This window comes from Mus caroli, chromosome 17, assembly GCF_900094665.2.
Source record: "Mus caroli chromosome 17, CAROLI_EIJ_v1.1, whole genome shotgun sequence".
Classification (NCBI taxonomy): Eukaryota; Metazoa; Chordata; class Mammalia; order Rodentia; family Muridae; genus Mus; species Mus caroli.
In genome coordinates this window covers 42,355,506-42,373,195 of record NC_034586.1, presented here as the reverse complement: position 1 = coordinate 42,373,195, position 17,690 = coordinate 42,355,506, and the positions used below count along the sequence as shown (strand labels likewise).

Here is a 17,690-nt window from a genome sequence, read left to right as displayed (position 1 = left end):
GGAGCTCAGATAACCAGTCCTGTGTCTTGGCCGGAAGGCACACTCTCCCATCCTGGACCTTCTCTTGGTAGAAAGTAGTGTAGGCCCTCTTTCTAAGCATCCACCCACCTGCAGACAGGACTGAGAGGAGGACAGGGAGAGACCTGCAGCCCAGGGACCCTTGATTTTGGTTCCTCCAAAGTGGACTAGGAGACAGAGTGAAGAGTGTAGGCACCATAGCACACCCCTCTGTTTTTGTTAGCCTTGATAATTTATTTTTGTAGATTTTTACATTGTATGTGTGCATGAGTGTGTGTGTGTGTGCATGCACGTGCGTGTGCACCCCTACTCACCCATATATGAGAAGCAGGAGGACAACACAGCAGCACACGTGTGAGATCAGAGGACAACTTACGGGATCAAGTCGTCCACCTTGGCAGCAAGTACCTTTGACTTTGCTGAGTGATCCATCTTATCAGCCCTGCTGTTTCTTTTATTTATTTAATCTATTTGTATAAGTTTAGCATATATGTACATATGTACGTGGAAATGTGTACATTGTATGTGTGAAGGTCAGAGGACAACTCTCAGAAACTGACTCTCTCCTTCCACCACATGGGTCCCTAGGATTGAACTCAGGTTACCAGGTTTTGTGGCAAGCCCCTGTACCTTCTGAGCCAGCCTGGAAGCCTGCAAACTCTTCTTATTAGCTAGAAATTTGGAGATCTCAGTGCCTTCCTTGAACCCCATCCCCAGCTGGCCCATGGAACCCCAGAGTTTTATAGATATCTGCATCTCCAGATTGTGTGCATCTCCACATTGCATGCATGTGCGTGAGTGTGTGTGTGTGTGTGTGTGTGCATACGTGCACATGTATACAGGTACACGGGAGGACAGTGGTCACCTTTGACTATTATTCCTCAGGCAGTATCAACCTTGGTCTGTTTGTTTGTTTGTTTGTTTTGTTTATTTACCCACCATAATGCATACACACACTCATGCGCACACTAAGCTATGTATAGGGAGGACAGAAGACGGCTTGGGGAAGTCAGTTCTCTCCTTCTACCGCCTTAGATTCCAGAGATCGAGCTCCAGCTATCAGACTCGGCAGTGAGGACCTTTAGGAGCCATCTTGACAGGCTCACTTGGTTCTTCTGAGACAGGGTTTTTAACTGGGACCTAGAGCTTCCTAATAGCCTAACCTGTCTGACCAGTGAACCCCAGAGATCTCTCTCTATGCCTCCCCTGGTCTGGGAGTGTATACCACCACACCCTGCTTTTTTTCTGTAAGAACCGGGGATTGAACCCGGGTCCTTTTGCTTGCAAGGCAAGCACTTTACTAACTGAGCCACCCCCCTCATTCCCACTCATATACTTTCATTTTTTTTCAGTGCTAGAGATAGAAACCAGGGTCTCACTCGCTCTAGGCAGAGGCTCTCCCAGACACATCCGTGGTGATCATGGGGTTTTTCTTCAGGTGCAAGGGTGGGTGTAGGGGCTGTGTCCATGTGGTCATAGGCTGCAGATAACTCTGAGAACCTGATAGGTGGAGCTAAGTGGGGGCGGGGTCAGGTTGGTAGGCTGGGATCTCCAGTTGTGGCCCCTCTGTTTCCCCAGGGCTTCTGTTCCTGGCTGACAGCCATCTTCAGGATAAAGTAAGTGAATGGTCTGCGCACTCTAAAGAGAAAGAAACAGAAACCTCAGCGCCTGTCACCTCCCTCTAAAAACAAAGCCCAGCAGCTTTGAGGGCCTTCGGGCTCCTAGCCATTGCAGTACCCTGCGCCCTACTGCAAGAGGCCAGGCAGTGGGGGCCCAGCCTCTGCTGAACACCCCCTTCCCCCGTATGCTTATTCCAACCCACCCCCTTCTCTGTGACACCCTGCACGAGGTCAGCCATTCCCAGGTCTACCAGCCCTGGCCACAGCTTGATTGAGAGCAGGGGCCGGAGCCCCCACCTCAGCCTCTGTGCAGCCGGCGGGTAGGGGCAGCAGGCCGGCTGGAAGGAGCTAGACAGCCGCAGGCAGGAGCCAGCAGCCAGCAGGCAGAATTCAGGAGATCCAGCCAGAGTCCACAGGCAGGCAGTGAGCGCACTGAGAAAGGCAGGAAGCTGAGACAGGTCAGCACTGGGCCCCTAACCACGTTCTGGGCCCGTGGCCATGGGAGCTCAGCCCTGGTAGCCTTAAGGCCCTAGAAGGAGCTGCTGCTGCCCACATCCCAACCTCCTCCCATAGCATCCCTCCTCCTCCCATAACATCCCTTCTCCTCGCCCCACCCATTTCTGTCTTCCATCTTCCTCTCTTTTTGTCTCCAGTCCCAACCTTGCTTTCTCTTTTTTCTCTTGCTCTTTTTGCTGCTACTCTCAAGCTCTGTAGTTTCCTCCTCCTCCCCCTCTTCCTCCCCCTCCTCCCCTCCTCCTCCTTCTTTTCCCGCTCCTCCCCTTCTTCCCTACCCCTCTTCCCCTTCCTTTCTCCCTTTCCTCCCTTCCTCTTCCTTTCCCCTTCTCTCCCTCCTCCTCCTTTTCCTGTTCCTCCCCCTCCTCCCACTCTTCCTCCTCTTCTTCCTCCTCTTCTTCCCCTTCTTTTCCCCTCCTTCCTCCCTCCCTCCCTCCCTCCCTCCCTCCCTCCCTCCCAGGAAATTGGGATGGGAAGTTCTGTCTCAACACCATTACTACCCCATCAGCAGGGGTGGCTAGGGTGGCTGGGGGGTGGGACAGGCCAATTCCAGCGTTTCCTCTGTTGCTCTTAACCGACATCTTCTGTCTGCCTTCCGTGACCTGCAGGGACGATGAGATCCGGGACAAGTGTGGGGGCGATGCTGTGCACTACCTGTCCTTCCAAAGACACATCATTGGGTTGCTGGTTGTCGTGGGCGTCCTCTCTGTAGGCATTGTGCTGCCTGTCAACTTCTCAGGGGACCTGCTAGGTCAGTGAGGGCCAGGTGGCTGGAGTAGAAGGGGGCAGAGGGCGTCCCTTCTGAGCCCACCACCATCCCCCTTCTTCCCGCCCTCCAGAGAACAATGCCTACAGCTTTGGGAGAACCACCATTGCCAACTTGAAATCAGGGTGAGGCCGGGCAACTCTGCGGTGGGGTGGGATCTGGGGTAGGAGCAAGAGACGGGAGGCCGTAGAGACACAGGGACCCAGCAGAGGTAGACCCCGCTGACGCAGTGACCCATGTGTCCTGTGCACACTCCCCACAGGAATAACCTCCTCTGGCTGCATACCTCCTTCGCCTTCCTCTACCTGCTGCTCACGGTCTACAGCATGAGGAGACACACCTCTAAGATGCGCTACAAGGAAGATGATCTGGTGAGGAAGTGCAGCCTGTCTTGGCTTCCCGATCAGCCCTCAGGGTGGCCACTGGAGAGTTGGGCTATCTGGGTTCCCTCCTACACACGGGGTAAGGGTGCCTCTCCAGAGGACCCGGGCAGGCAATGCCTTCCCATGCTGTGCATGGCCCTGGGGAATGGCCGTGGCTGGGAATAGTATCAGATGGTTGTGTTGTCGCCTTACTTGATGAGGATGGTAGAAATATTCCCTCAGCTTCTATCGCCATTTACCCAGCCTGGACCAAATGCTAGTCACTGTGCTAGGTCCTCAAGGTTTTTTTGGTTTTTTTTAAAGATTTATTTATTTATTATATGTAAGTACACTGTAGCTGTCCTCAGACACTCCAGAAGAGGGAGTCAGATCTCGTTACAGATGGTTGTGAGTCACCATGTGGTTGCTGGGATTTGAACTCTGGACCTTCAGAAGAGCAATCGGGTGCTCTTACCCACTGAGCCATCTCACCAGCCCGGTCCTCAAGGTTTTAAGTATCACCCACCCACTCAGGGGTGGCCCTGAGACATCCCCCCCCCCCCTCGAAGAAGAGCTACCCCATGGCCCTTCTTCTTCTTTAGGCTTCTATTACAAACACTCCCGCTGAGACCTAAGGCCTGCTCCTACTCCCTGGCCCCTCCCTGTATCCTCTGGCTCACCTGGAGCCCACCCACAGGCAGATAAGCCTGCTTCCCTCTTCCCCAGGTCAAGCGGACTCTTTTCATCAATGGAATCTCCAAATATGCAGAGTCGGAAAAAATCAAGAAACATTTCGAGTGAGTAAGCAGCCTGCCCCACCTCAGGCCCACAGAGCCTGTCCTGTCCCTCAGCCCCAAGAAGATCTTTGCACCCCTGGACTCGTACTCAGCAGTCCGGGGCACAGGCTGAGGGGAGCAGATCAAGGAAGACCTCACATGGCGAGCCAGGCTGATCTCCCACTGTCACTGAGTGACAACTAGCCCCTTGGAGAACTGGAGAGTCACTTGGGGTACAGCCCATGTAAGTTAGCAAATGAGAGGACTAGGAGGGACTCCTGAAGAGTACAGCCTGTGGCATTGTTTCTACCTCTGGCTTGGACTGGGTCGTGGGTGGTTGGCCCAGGGTCCTGAGGTGGCAGCTTCCTCAAAATTAGCAGTAGCACTTTACTTGGTGCATATACAAAGGTTGTGGGAAAGCTCGTGGGCTCTGGTGGCATCTGAAGGAGTCTGAGGAGGTTGGTTTTGTTCCTCAGCTTCTCTGGCTCTGTAGTTCAGGTATCTGGATCCCGGACAGGCACCTTGGTGCTGAGCCCATGGGGGAGAGAGTCAAGAGCTGCCAGGTGTGGTGGCTCACACTTTCAGTCCTAACACTTGGGAGTCAAAGGCAGGTGGAGTTCCCGTGAGTTCAAAGCCAGCCTAGTCTATAAGAGAGGTTCAGGGTAGCCAGGGTGACAGAGACCGTGTCTCAAAAAGCAAAAAAAAAAAAATTTAAAAAGTTAGGGGACCTGCTGTCGAGACTTAGAGGGATGGTCTGCACACAGAATTAGAGGCCCTTGATACTTTGATTCGCTTATTGCCAAACTCTCGTCAGTTATCATAGCCGAAGATAAATGAAACTCACCCGTGCTCAAGGGTCATACATAGAGATCAACTGGAGGAGCTAGTCAACAGGCTCAACTGAGATTGGGCCAAGTCAGGCTGTGACGCAGATTAGGAACCAGTCAGTGGCCATGACAAGGGACCAGTCAAATCCATGACCCAGGCTAGGAGTCAGCCAGTGGCCGTGACAGGGGACATTACTGATCTGGACCTCAGCTCAGGGGTCAGGTGGATTCTGGGCTCACTCTTTCTTTTCCTTTTAAAGTTTGACTTATTTTTAATTTTTGTGTATGGGTATTTTGACTCTGTATGCCTGTGTACCATGTGGATGTGGTACCTGTGAAAGCCAGAAGAGGGAGACAGATCCCCTGGCTCTGTGGGTGTTGGGGATCAACTCCAGTCCTCTGGAAGGACCTCTGGAAGGTCTTAAACCCTAGCCATCCCTCCAGCCCCAGGTTTATTCTTGAGAAGTCCAGGTCTGCTGCTATTGGTCCAAATCAGATTTCAGTCATTGTCCTGGAGCAGGTCAGTTTGTCATCCCATCGGCAGTAATGTCTCAGCAGGATCAGAAGCAGTATCTGGTCAGGTCACATTCCAGGGCTGTGTTACAGGGATCTGGAGCTAACCACTGATGGGTGGGTCCTTATGCATGTGACATATATATACTGAGCATCTTCTGTATACAGGCATAGGTATTTTAGAAGCAAGCCCTGCCCTGATACAGCTAACAAAACAGGATGAGAGGCCGGGCGTGGTGGCGCACGCCTTTAATCCCAGCACTTGGGAGGCAGAGGCAGGCGGATTTCTGAGTTCAAGGCCAGCCTGGTCTATAAAGTGAGTTCCAGGATAACCAGGGCTATACAGAGAAACCCTGTCTCGAAAAACCAAAAAAAAAAAAAAAAAAAAAAAAACAGGATGAGAGAATGATTTGGAGTTCAAGCTTACATCAGCTTAAGGGCACACTAGGTCGAGATGGGGACGAGTATATGCTCGGGGTGACATTTTGTCCAGCTGGACAGTTATCAGCTTCCACTGACATGTCCTGATGCAGACCTCTAGTGACCTGCCCTGGGCGAGGGCTCAGTATACAGCAGTAAACAAAACCAGAAAATTTCCTTTCATTTGTCCTAGGAGTCAGAGGATGTCAGATTGCGGGGGGTGCTAAGGTGCCATCCTGAGCGAGGGAGGGGACCCTCAGATTTGAACGGAGAACTCAGCACAGCGGAGGGGGTAACCCCTCCTGGTCAACTCTGTGATGTGCTTACTGTGTGCTGTGGGAAGCAAAAAGCCAGACCAGAGTGAAGTGCTCTGGCTGAGTGCTTCAGGGTTCTAACTCTGTTTAGGAGAACTCACGCTCACTCTAAAAGCAGGTGTCGAGAGGATCTGGTCTTCGTTAGACTCTGGGGCTTTGAGTAGGGTGAGAGCATAATGAAGTCAGTCAGTCTTCCAACTGTCCGTGCAGCCAACTTTGCTGAGCACTTACTACGGACGTGCTGGTATCGAGGACTGCTTTGTTTTTTTTTTTTTTGATTTTTCGAGACAGGGTTTCTCTGTATAGCCCTGGCTGTCCTGGAACTCACTTTGTAGACCAGGCTGGCCTCGAACTCAGAAATCCACCTGCCTCTACCTCCCAAGTGCTGGGATTAAAGGCGTGCGCCACCACACCCGGCTTTTTTGTTTTGTTTTGTTTTGTTTTTTTTTGAAAGGACTGCTATAACTGTGAGGATTAGCAGCGGCCCTTGTCCACACTGAGCAAACATCAGCGCTCACTGGGGCTCGTGGTCCAGATTTGGGGACTGCCCCAGAAGACAGCGAGTTAGCTTTAAAGGATTTGTCCTTAGTCCCACGAGGGTGAGAGCTTGCCCACCCCCACCTCCACCCCAAAGAGGAAGCTCAAAGAGCCGTGAAGGATGGAGCTGTGGCCACCCGGAAGTTCACTTTCAGGGACCCTGTGCCAGCTTCAACTTTCCAAACTCTCATGGCATTTGTGACATTTGTGACATTCATCTTGCTTATTGAGGAACTTTATCACACACGTCTTGAATACTTGGTGGCCCTTCATTAAATCTTAATAGGACATCCAAAAGATGGAGGAAACTCAGTCAAGATTAAGGACAGGATCAGCACAGCTGGAAAGGGCATTACTGGGTGGATCAGCAAGCGTTCTGTGAATGCTCTCCGGAGCCACGTGCCAGTGAGGCAGGACAGCAAGCCCTACCAGTCCGTCTTTCTCGGTCGGGATGAAGGTCAGCCCTGGGCCTGGGGTCATGGCCCAGGTTAGAGGTCAGATTCAGGACCAGTTTCTTGTTGGTCTCCGGCCTAGATTGGTTGGAGTAAATCCAAAGTCAAGGCCAAGTGTTGGATCGGGACCAGGTCTTCCGGAAACAGGGCAAAGGAAACAGCCTGTAACTAGAAACAGTTTCTGTGAGCCTCAAGTGTACAGCCCCGGACAAGAATCAGACCACAGCCTTGGCGTCCCCAGTGCCACACAGCAGTATCCTCACACACCCTAGGTCTTCATCGCCTGCTGCCTTCACACGGGCTTCAGGCACACCTCATCCCCACTCAGCATAAGGACTTCAGGGTTCTGTTCTTTCGGAGCACTGTAGGCCGAGACTCGGGTGAGCTGGGAAGGCTGAAGCGCCAGCACCCTGGATGGAAGTTGAGGGTAGGCGCATGGATGGGGCCCTGCAGGGTGTGACAGCTGCCTGTGTTTCAGGGAGGCCTACCCCAACTGCACAGTTCTGGAAGCCCGGCCCTGTTACAACGTGGCTCGACTTATGTTCCTTGACGCTGAGAGGTACTGGGTCGGGCATGGGGAGGGTGCCACCCCGGGTCCTCTGTTCATCATGGAGGGATCTTGGCCTCCTTGCAGAAATGGGGCTCCCCTTTCATATGGTTTTGGGGGCATTTTGACTATGACTAGACCTTCCTTGGGAGTCTCTGTTGCTTCCAAGGCCTGGAGCTTAGTGTATGTTACAAGAGGGAAGGGTCAACAGTCCTGTCCTGGTTAAGGACCTAACTCTCTTCAGCTACAATACAAAACATTTATGGCAGACTATAAGAAGAATTGGCTCTCTAGAAATGGGCAAGGAGACCCTTGGGTGGAACTATGGGCTAAACAAGCACTAACATACGGCCCCTGCTCTTGGGGACCGAGCTAAAGCAAGCCTTGTTCACTCCCCAACCCTTCCCATCTGAGAAAATTTTACACGACCTCAGGCTCGTAGGCAAATAAATGGGAATAAAAGCCGAACATTAATGAGAATAAATCATAAGATTTCTTTTAGCCGGGTGGTGGCGGACACCTTTGGTCCCAGCACTCAGGAGGCAGAGGCAAGCTGATCTCTGAGTCCAAGGCCAGCCTGGGTTACAGATTGAGTTCCAGGGCAGCCAAGGCTACACAGAGGAAACACTGTCTCACCCCCATCCCTCAGAAAAAAAAGAAAGAAAAATTTAAAGCTTCCTGGAGCTGGCGGGCTGGCTGAGTTGGCCTTGCCTTGAGGTCATTCTCTAGCACCCATGTAAAAATGTCGTGTGTCATAGCACAAACTTGTAACCATAATGTTGGTGAAACACAGACGAGAGACACTACCTCAGAGGAGGTGGGCGGCCAGAACGAGGATTAGACTCAGCTTATCCTCTGGCCTCCTCAAGTGTGTGTGTACATGTGCATGCACACACACACACTCATTTTTTTAAACATTCCTTAGTCTTCGTATAATCTTTTTTTAAAAAGATTTATCTATGTATATGAGTATACTGTAGCTATCTTCAGACACACAGAAGAAGGTATCAGATTCCATTACAGATGGTTGTGAGCCACGATGTGGTTGCTGGGATTTGAACTCAGGACCTCTGGAAGAATAAGCAGTCAGTGTTCTTAACCGCTGAGTCATCTTTCCAGCCCCCTTCATATCATCTTAATATTTATTATTTAATGAAAAGACCTGGCTGGGAAAAATGGGTCAGTGACTGCAGCATTTGTCACACAAGAGGAAGGACCTGTGTTGGGCTCCCCACCTCTCCTGTAACACGGCAGTCTCCATGTACACCTAGAACCCTGGTGTGCTGGGGCAGAGGCAGGCAGACCCCGAGACGCGCTTGGCCTGGCCGGATTTATGAACTCCAGATTCACCGAGAGACCTTGTCTCAAAAACTAAGATGCAGTGACACGGTGACCCACTGAGAGGCGGTGGCAAGTGGCTCTGGTTTCCATTGTGAGTTCCAGGACAGTCCAGGCTGTGCAGAAAGACCCTGTTTCAAAAATGAAACAAAACCAAGCAAACAATCTAACTTGTAGAACAATCAAGGAACACATCCCACGTCCACCTTGTTTCCATGTATGCACGCACACGTGCATAGACATTTGCACGCATACGTGAACACGCGCACGCACATAGCACGCAGAAGATGAAAGGCACACTCCTAAAGTGAATGTGCATGTCGTACACAATACTAAAGAGAAACAACAATAGGGAAATACTAACTCTTCTTAACTCTTTGTTTTCCATAATTAAACCATCATTTTCAGCAAGAGCAAAAAGCTTTGTGTGTATGACAAAATCACTGCAAGGCATTAACATGGTCCTGACCCTGAGCCAGCATGTTTCTGTCAACAATCGCTGGCTTGGTGGCAGTGGCAGAGGCCACACAAGCTGTGCAGGTTGCGTGTTCTGAACCAAGGCTGCCATGGAGTTTTTTTGCTGTAATACAGGCAAGCTCAGCCAGAAACACCTGATTCACAATGTGTTTATTTTGAATTAATCCTTGGTGGTTGCACCTTCAGAAACATCTGACCGTGGTCTGATGTTTTTCATAACCCTCACGTTCAGCTATGCAATCCCACATTGTGGCCCCACAGTCTAAGAAGCTTTGGGTTCTCTGTGTTGTGCCCCTCCTCCACCCCCAAGCTTGGTTCCCTTCCCCACTCCCCAGCCAGCCCCAGACTCTATTTTTTTTTAAAGATTTATTTATTATTTATTATATGTAATTACACTGTAGCTGTCTTTAGACACTCCAGAAGAGGGAGTCAGATCTTGTTACGGATGGTTGTGAGCCACCATGTGGTTGCTGGGATTTGAACTCTGGACCTTCAGAAGAGCAGTCGGGTGCTCTTACCTGCTGAGCCATCTCACCAGCCCGCAGCCCCAGACTCTAATCGGTGGGTGACTGACACCCCCCCCCCCCATCCCATAGGAAGAAGGCTGAGCGGGGAAAACTCTACTTTACGAACCTGCAAAGCAAGGAAAATGTACCAGCCATGATCAACCCCAAACCGTGCGGCCACCTCTGCTGCTGTGTGGTTCGAGGCTGCGAGCAGGTACCGTGTGGGCCAGCTGCTGGGTGGCTGGAGTCCCTGGCAAAGCTGGGAGGTCTGGGCAGGCCTCAGTAGACATGGATGCCCCAGGGTAGTCACAACCCCTACCCCAGGACAAACAAGTGTGGTAGACAGTAAGACCCACAGGTAAAGAGTCTCCCAGAGAAAGAAGACAGGGGCCCTACCCCAGCAAGCCTCCAACTGCCTCTAGCGTCCATTAAAACCTCAAATCTTTCTTTAAATAGTTATTTCTGTTTATGTGGGGAGGGTATACCATGGGGCCTGTGTGGAAGTCAGAGAAGAGCTTGTGATAGCCAGTTTACTTCACCATGTGAGTTCTGTAGCTCAAACTCTGGTCATCAGGCTTGGTGGCAAGCTCCTTTTACTCACTGAGCCATCTTGTCAGTCCTTGAAGCCCCTGTCCTCCCTGTTCCGTTTGTCCTGTGTGTGATAACTTTTGAAACCATAGATTAGGCAAGCATGGCAGGGGACAGGGGGGCTGAGGATGTCTTTCAGTGCTGGCTTAGCATGTACAAGGCCATGGGTTTGATCAGCCAGGGAGCATGTCTGTAATCCCAGTACTCAGGAGGCACAGGCAGGAGGGTCAGAAGTTCTGGGTCATACTCTGCTTTATTTTAAAAAGGATTAATTTACTCATTTTATGTGTATGAGTACACTGCAGCTGTCTTCAGACACACCAGAAGAGGGCATCAGATCCCATTACAGATGGTTGTGAGCCACCATGTGGTTGCTGGGAATTGAACTCTGCACCTCTGGAAGAGCAGCCAGTGCTTAACCACTGAGCCATCTCTCGGACCCCCTCCATTTTTAATAAGTTTACTAGCTACCCTGTTCCTTGGCTTCCCCATTGTGCCCACCTTGTGAGGTTAGAACAAGGACAGAGTGACTCATACATAGAAAAAGCTTCGAGGAGTATGGGCTGATCCCGGCTGCTGCTGTGGGTGCCTCTGGCTCTGAGCAGAACCCTACCCCCACCCCCACCCCCGCCCTGCCGCCTGCAGGTGGAGGCCATTGAGTACTACACAAAGCTGGAGCAGAGGCTGAAGGAAGACTACAGGCGGGAGAAGGAGAAAGTGAACGAGAAACCTCTGGGCATGGCCTTCGTCACCTTCCACAATGAGACCATCACAGCCATGTGAGCACCCCGCCCCGCCCCCATCCCGCCCGCCACCCTTGGCCCACTCCCTCTCACAGGGCCCTGTACTCGCCACTGTGGACCCCAGTCGGGACTGAAGTAACAAGTACCTGTTCCCCCCAGCATCCTAAAGGACTTCAACGTGTGCAAATGCCAGGGCTGTACCTGCCGCGGGGAGCCGAGAGCCTCCTCCTGCAGCGAAGCGCTGCATATCTCCAACTGGACCGTGACCTACGCCCCCGACCCTCAGAACATCTACTGGTGAGCCACAGGGGTGAGGCGGGGCTTCTTACAGACTCAGGGTGTGGCTGTTTCCAGGAACGTGGGGAGAGGGTGGATGCTGCAGAGGCCAGTCAGTCCAGAGTCTTCAAAGTGACCCCTCCCCCACTTTCCCAGGGAACACCTCTCCATCCGAGGCTTCATCTGGTGGCTGCGCTGCCTGGTCATCAATGTGGTCCTCTTCATTCTGCTCTTCTTCCTCACCACCCCGGCCATCATCATCACCACCATGGACAAGTTCAACGTCACCAAGCCTGTGGAGTACCTCAATGTGAGGCCCATGCCCGCCCGCCCCTCCAGCTCTCCATGATGTGCCATGAGCATCCCCCTCATCCCTAACATAGCTCTGGGTGCTCCAGGTGCTTCCAGGATGCTTTCTAAGGTCAAGGGCTGCTATCCCAACCCACCATGTCCTGCCCTCAGGAAAGGCCGCCCTTGGGTTTACACGTCCTAGACACACACACACACACACACACACACACACACACACACCAGGAGGGTGCAAAACCTTGGGTAAGCTCCCTTTTCTCACTTCTTTTAAAAATGGAAGGTTTAAACTGGCCCCTTGCCGTTCATGTGTACGTTCGGAGCCTCTGGTCTCCAGGCCTCCGAGATGGCAGTAGGGTGCACCCATGCCACTTGGCCTCCTCTGCCCTCCTGCCGTGCTCAGATCAGATTATACTTCTTTGAAATCTGCACTCAGAAGTAAAGATGCAGACCTCAGTCCAGACCAAATCCCCACTGCCCTCTAGCTGACCAAACCATCCAGTCTCTGCTTCCTCGGTCGACGGATTGGGAAAATGAGCCAGTTTGAGGTTTAGTATGTAGAACATGCACAAGTGCTTGGCACACAGTAGGTGTGCAGCAGACGCTCACCATCAACATCATTCACCCAGAAGTTGTCGTTTCCACCGCCCTAGCTTCAGCCCCCACTCAGCCCTCCAAGTGTTGAGAACTTTTAGACCTGCCCACCCATCCCTCTGTGCTTGACATTTCCTGTCCTCCCCGCAGAACCCCATCATCACCCAGTTCTTCCCTACTCTACTGCTGTGGTGCTTCTCGGCCCTGCTCCCCACCATTGTCTACTACTCCGCCTTCTTCGAAGCACACTGGACGCGGTGAGCTGCCCACATTCCACCCACCGTGTCCCCTCCCTCTGAAGATTCCCTGCCCTGGTCCCTGTCCCCTACCCTAGAGAAGCCTCCAGCACCCAGAGGAGCCTCTGTCCCCGTGTGGGCTGGCCTGCTGTGACCTCTGCCTCTGTTCTGCCACTGCCCTCCTAGCTCCGGGGAGAACAGGACGACCATGCACAAATGCTACACCTTTCTCATCTTCATGGTGCTGCTTCTGCCCTCGCTGGGGCTGAGCAGGTGAGCATCAGGACCAATAGGGAGCCGGGGTGGAAGAGAGCTACCGACCTGCCCCGGGCTTCCCCAGAGGCTCGTGGCAGACCCTCTGCACGGGTGCCCTGCCCCATGCTAGCTCCCATCCTTCTTCCTGCAGCCTAGACCTCTTCTTCCGCTGGCTCTTTGACAAGAAATTCCTGGCTGAAGCAGCTATTCGGTTTGAGTGAGTGAGCAGGAGGACACTTGGGGAAAAAGAAAAATAACAAGGGTGGATGGCACCAAGCTTCCGGCTGTAAGGGGTGGGGTTAACATCACGAGTCTCCTGGGTTATCCAAAAGACAGCCGGGGTGTTGGGTGTGTACGAGGATGAAATGGGCTGGGGTTCTTGATCAGGAGTGTCCCTGAGCGCATGCTGAAGGTAGATTTAAGTCTTCAGAGCTCACATGTGGGGCTTCTGAGAGACTCGGGCCCTTATTCTAGGTCTGCTGTAGGAGTCTTGAATTTCCCCCAAGGAAATGGGGGAGGTGTTTGTAGTGGGGACTTGGTCATTATCTGGGGGTGACTTGGGGACTCCCAGAGCATCCCTGAGGGTCACTAGAACCCTTACCTTTATCTACTGAGGTCTTTGACAGCTCAGATCTGAGGATGTTAATGCAGCAGATGAGGGACTAGTTCAGAGGGAAACATACCATGGCTACAGCAGATGAGGGACTAGCTCGGAGGGAGGCATACCGTGGCTCTTACACGCTCAAGCTCCAGGGGCTTGAGTTGATGGAGTTGTCTATAATCATCTTGGACTTAGGAACTCTCTGGTTCTTGTCAACACACACACACACGTGCACACACACACACCAAAGATACCTGAGGGTCTCTAAAGCTGATTGGGAAGGAGTCTGAGGCTCTCTCTATTGTGGGAAAACCAGAGAGTTGGAAAACTTGCCTAGTTTGTTGGGGCTTACATCCCTGGAGATCTCTGAGAGTGCCATTGAAATTTTCTGTGGAAGTCTCAGCTCTCAGCAATTATTTGCTGCACATGCTGGTGGCCTTTTGTGGCCTTGAACTCGTTTTTCAGGGCATGCCATCTAGGTAGGTCTCTGGGCTGGCTTTGTTATTTTGATATCCTGGGGTTCATACTGTGGAAAGACTAGAGCACGGGTATTGCGGGTGTCTAAGCTGGGCGTGTCCATGTAGAGGAGGTCACAGAGGGTAAGAGCATGGGGTGCTGTCATGCTAGCAGTGGGCAGACAGCCACCAGGTCATCCCAAGGGTGCAGTGCTGGAGCACCTGCTGCCCTTAGGTGTGTGTTCCTGCCCGACAACGGCGCTTTCTTCGTGAACTACGTCATTGCCTCAGCCTTTATCGGTAACGCCATGGACCTGCTGCGCATCCCAGGCCTACTCATGTACATGATCCGGCTCTGCCTGGCGCGCTCCGCCGCTGAAAGACGCAACGTGAAGCGGGTATGGCCGCCTAGGGCAGCGGCAACACGCACAGCGCCCTCTGGTGGCCTAACCAGAAACAGCAGCAGACAGGCTCGGGTGGTGGGCATAAGGATACTGGGACTTAGGGACTTTAGTTCCCATCTGAAGCCTCAGCTTTCCCACATATATAGCGATGGGTGGACATAGGTGATTAAGAGATCCTTGAGTTCTGAGAGCATAGTGTTATGTGCTTGGAGTTGGGAGAGGTGTAGCTCCCTTGATCTAGGGTCCTGCCCTCATTCCACAAGAGGGCGCTGGAGAACCTGTCCCCTAGTTCACTCAACTTTTGCCCCCACCTGCCCATGTCCCATCACTGCCCTGCCCGGCCTCCCTTTCAGCCACAGCCCCCTCCTCCCACCTGCTTTGCTGTCCCCGCACCACCCCCACATTAGGTCCCTCACTCCCGATGGCTCCATCCCCAGCCCTAGAATTCCTGGCCACCTCCTGCCTGCCCTGCATCCCTGCAACCTGTCCCCTCCACCCTGAGCCACCCTCCTGCCCATGTCCCCCCCAGCATCAGGCCTACGAGTTCCAGTTTGGCGCAGCCTACGCTTGGATGATGTGCGTCTTCACGGTGGTCATGACCTACAGTATCACCTGCCCCATCATCGTGCCCTTCGGTAGGCACCGCCGCGCCGGGACCTGGGCCCTGCTCGGGGGAACCCAGGGCCTCACCCGCTCCACTCTAGTAAGGCAGGCCACCCTGATTGGACAGGGCCCCGGCTGGGAGACCGGCCCCTCGGGCCTCCCGCCTGGTTCCTGGCTCAGTCTAGGGCCAGGCCTTGGGGGAAAAGGGGAGAGCAGTTCTATCAAGGTTTGACCCACCTAACATGCCTTGTCTCTGGTCAAGTCACCCACCTCAGCAATATTTCCTGGTATTGAGGCCTTTCTTCGGGTATACATGAACATATCTCCCTCTGAGTTATTAGACACATATACACACAGTCCTGTACCCAACATCCACACTTGTACACAGATTTCAAAATTCAAGAAAACCCCTTGGATTCCAGAGTGGGCTAGGTAGGTCCTTGTACCTCACGGACATGTCCCAATGCAGGCAAGCCATGTAACTTGGGCAGGTCTCTCTTCCTCTTAGAAGGTGTTCAGCTAAGTTTCTCGTCGACCATGATCCCTCAATAGAGCCTCTACCTTCCCCCAATAGCATCCTAACTCCCTACCCACCCTCTGTGGCTGTTGAAGGCTCCAGACACTTAAACTAACTTCCTTGCCCTTGTTTAAAGCCCCCTTGGCTTTGGGATGTAGAACCTGCCCTTTAGTTTACACCCAACTATTTAGGGACAGGGGTAGAAAAAAAACGTAAGGTGGGTTTCAAAGGCGTCTCGATCATCTAAATGAATGGTTTTCTGGTGGTCACCATGGGGGAAGGGGACACGAAGGGGAGGCTGCTGGGGTGAAGGGACTGACATGGGAGAAGCTGCAGCTTTCAGTTCCGGCAGGACAGGGAGCAGGGACCAGTCCTTCAGCCATCTCAAGGCCAGGTACAGCCTGTGGTCCACACGCAAGACCTGTGGGCGCTGGTTCCGAGGTCAGGGCCGTTGGCTTTTCCCAGGGCTCATGTACATGCTGCTGAAGCACCTGGTAGACAGGTACAATCTCTACTACGCCTACTTGCCGGCCAAACTGGACAAGAAGATCCACTCGGGGGCTGTGAACCAGGTGGTGGCGGCACCCATCCTCTGCCTCTTCTGGTTGCTCTTCTTCTCCACCATGCGCACGGGTGAGGGCCACCATCCCGCCTGGGTCCAGTGGCAGGGATAGAAGGGCCTCGTGTTAGAGAATGCCAAGGGTCTCAGTGAGGTTGTGTGGGTGGGATGAAGGAGGCTGAGGTAGTGAGCCCCTTAGAGGAGGAGGCGGGAGCCCTGTGGTGAAGGAGGCGATAACAGCTTTGTCCTCCCTACCCCAGGGTTCCTAGCCCCCACGTCTATGTTCACTTTCGTTGTTCTGGTAATCACCATCGTCATCTGTCTCTGCCACGTCTGCTTTGGACACTTCAAATACCTCAGTGCCCACAACTACAAGGTATGGGGCAGGAGGAAAGTGGTGGAGTACGGCCGAGAGAGGACGTTTTCTGTGGGGGTGACATACAGGTCCAAGGTGGGGCAAGGGTGTTGGGGCACGATCGGGGCTAAAAACAGGAATAATTCCTCCCCTCTCCATGGACCCCTTAAGATTGAACACACAGAGACAGATGCCGTGAGCTCCAGAAGTAATGGACGGCCCCCCACTGCTGGCGCTGTCCCCAAATCTGCGGTGAGTGTCTTACTCCACAGCCTAGGGTCAGGGGGGAGGGCAGCGGGGAGGCTTTGACCTGCAGAGACTCAATCCCAGTAGTCCTCCACAAAAGCCAGCCTGTTCCTGATCTCACGGCTAGTCACCTTACCCCTATTCCTTTCCCTTCAGAAATACATCGCTCAGGTGCTGCAGGACTCAGAGGGGGACGGGGACGGAGATGGAGCTCCTGGGAGCTCAGGCGATGAGCCCCCATCGTCCTCCTCCCAAGACGAGGAGTTGCTGATGCCTCCTGATGGCCTAACGGACACAGACTTCCAGTCATGCGAGGACAGCCTCATAGAGAATGAGATTCACCAGTAAGGGGAGGGAGGGGCCCTGGAGGCCACGCCCTGCCCCTCCCCCCACCCTCACGGACACTAAAAAAAAAAAAACGCTAATAATTTATTAGAACTAAAGCCCCCCTCCTCCGACCCCATCCCCTGCTTTCATTAAGGTATTTAAACCCGGGGATTTCACCACTCTCTCCCACCATGGAGGGAGAGAGGGAGCCCCCCCAACCTCAGTGAGGACAGCCCCGAGCAGGCCCCGGGGCAAAGAGGGGTGTGAAGGGAATACCCCCAGATCAGCCTCACCACCCAGTAGTGTGGCCAGGAAAAGGGTTAATGAGAGCCAAGGTGGGTACCTGGAACCATGGCTGGAGGCCTGGGGAAAGCAAGAAGATCAGGAGTTGTCACCCAGTCTCTTTCCTCCCCTTCACTGCCCCTGGATCTGGGCCTCCAGGGACGTGGAACCTGCAGCCCTCTGGGATGCAGGAGAAGGGAGGGGTGCACAGTGTGGGGGAAGAGTCAGGCCCGAGCCAGGGGTTGACCCCGGGGGGAGGGGGGCATGGCTGACACTGGAAAATGGGGTTTTTGCACTGGGTTTGTTGGTTTTTTGTTTTTGTTTTTGTTTTCATTTAAAATAAAAACAAAAGCTGTGA

The 17,690-nt window shown here is 53.1% G+C and overlaps 1 protein-coding gene across 4 annotated transcripts in view; it reads left to right on the top strand.

Annotated features, from left to right (window-relative positions):
- Tmem63b (transmembrane protein 63B) overlaps nt 1-17,690 on the top strand; it is a 26,518-nt gene extending 8,828 nt beyond the window's left edge. For all 4 annotated transcript variants that reach the window (XM_021149947.1, XM_029471107.1, XM_021149948.2 and 1 more), the window contains 19 exons: nt 1,597-1,634; nt 2,759-2,901; nt 2,990-3,041; nt 3,179-3,287; nt 4,005-4,075; nt 7,596-7,676; nt 10,076-10,199; nt 11,219-11,352; nt 11,476-11,613; nt 11,749-11,902; nt 12,643-12,749; nt 12,915-13,001; nt 13,135-13,200; nt 14,275-14,437; nt 14,973-15,078; nt 16,029-16,196; nt 16,383-16,498; nt 16,649-16,729; nt 16,880-17,690. In XM_021149947.1, coding sequence (XP_021005606.1) covers nt 1,597-1,634; nt 2,759-2,901; nt 2,990-3,041; nt 3,179-3,287; nt 4,005-4,075; nt 7,596-7,676; nt 10,076-10,199; nt 11,219-11,352; nt 11,476-11,613; nt 11,749-11,902; nt 12,643-12,749; nt 12,915-13,001; nt 13,135-13,200; nt 14,275-14,437; nt 14,973-15,078; nt 16,029-16,196; nt 16,383-16,498; nt 16,649-16,729; nt 16,880-17,071 — 2,130 coding nt within the window. In that variant the 3' untranslated portion in view covers nt 17,072-17,690. The remainder of the gene's footprint in view (nt 1-1,596; nt 1,635-2,758; nt 2,902-2,989; nt 3,042-3,178; nt 3,288-4,004; nt 4,076-7,595; nt 7,677-10,075; nt 10,200-11,218; nt 11,353-11,475; nt 11,614-11,748; nt 11,903-12,642; nt 12,750-12,914; nt 13,002-13,134; nt 13,201-14,274; nt 14,438-14,972; nt 15,079-16,028; nt 16,197-16,382; nt 16,499-16,648; nt 16,730-16,879) is intronic.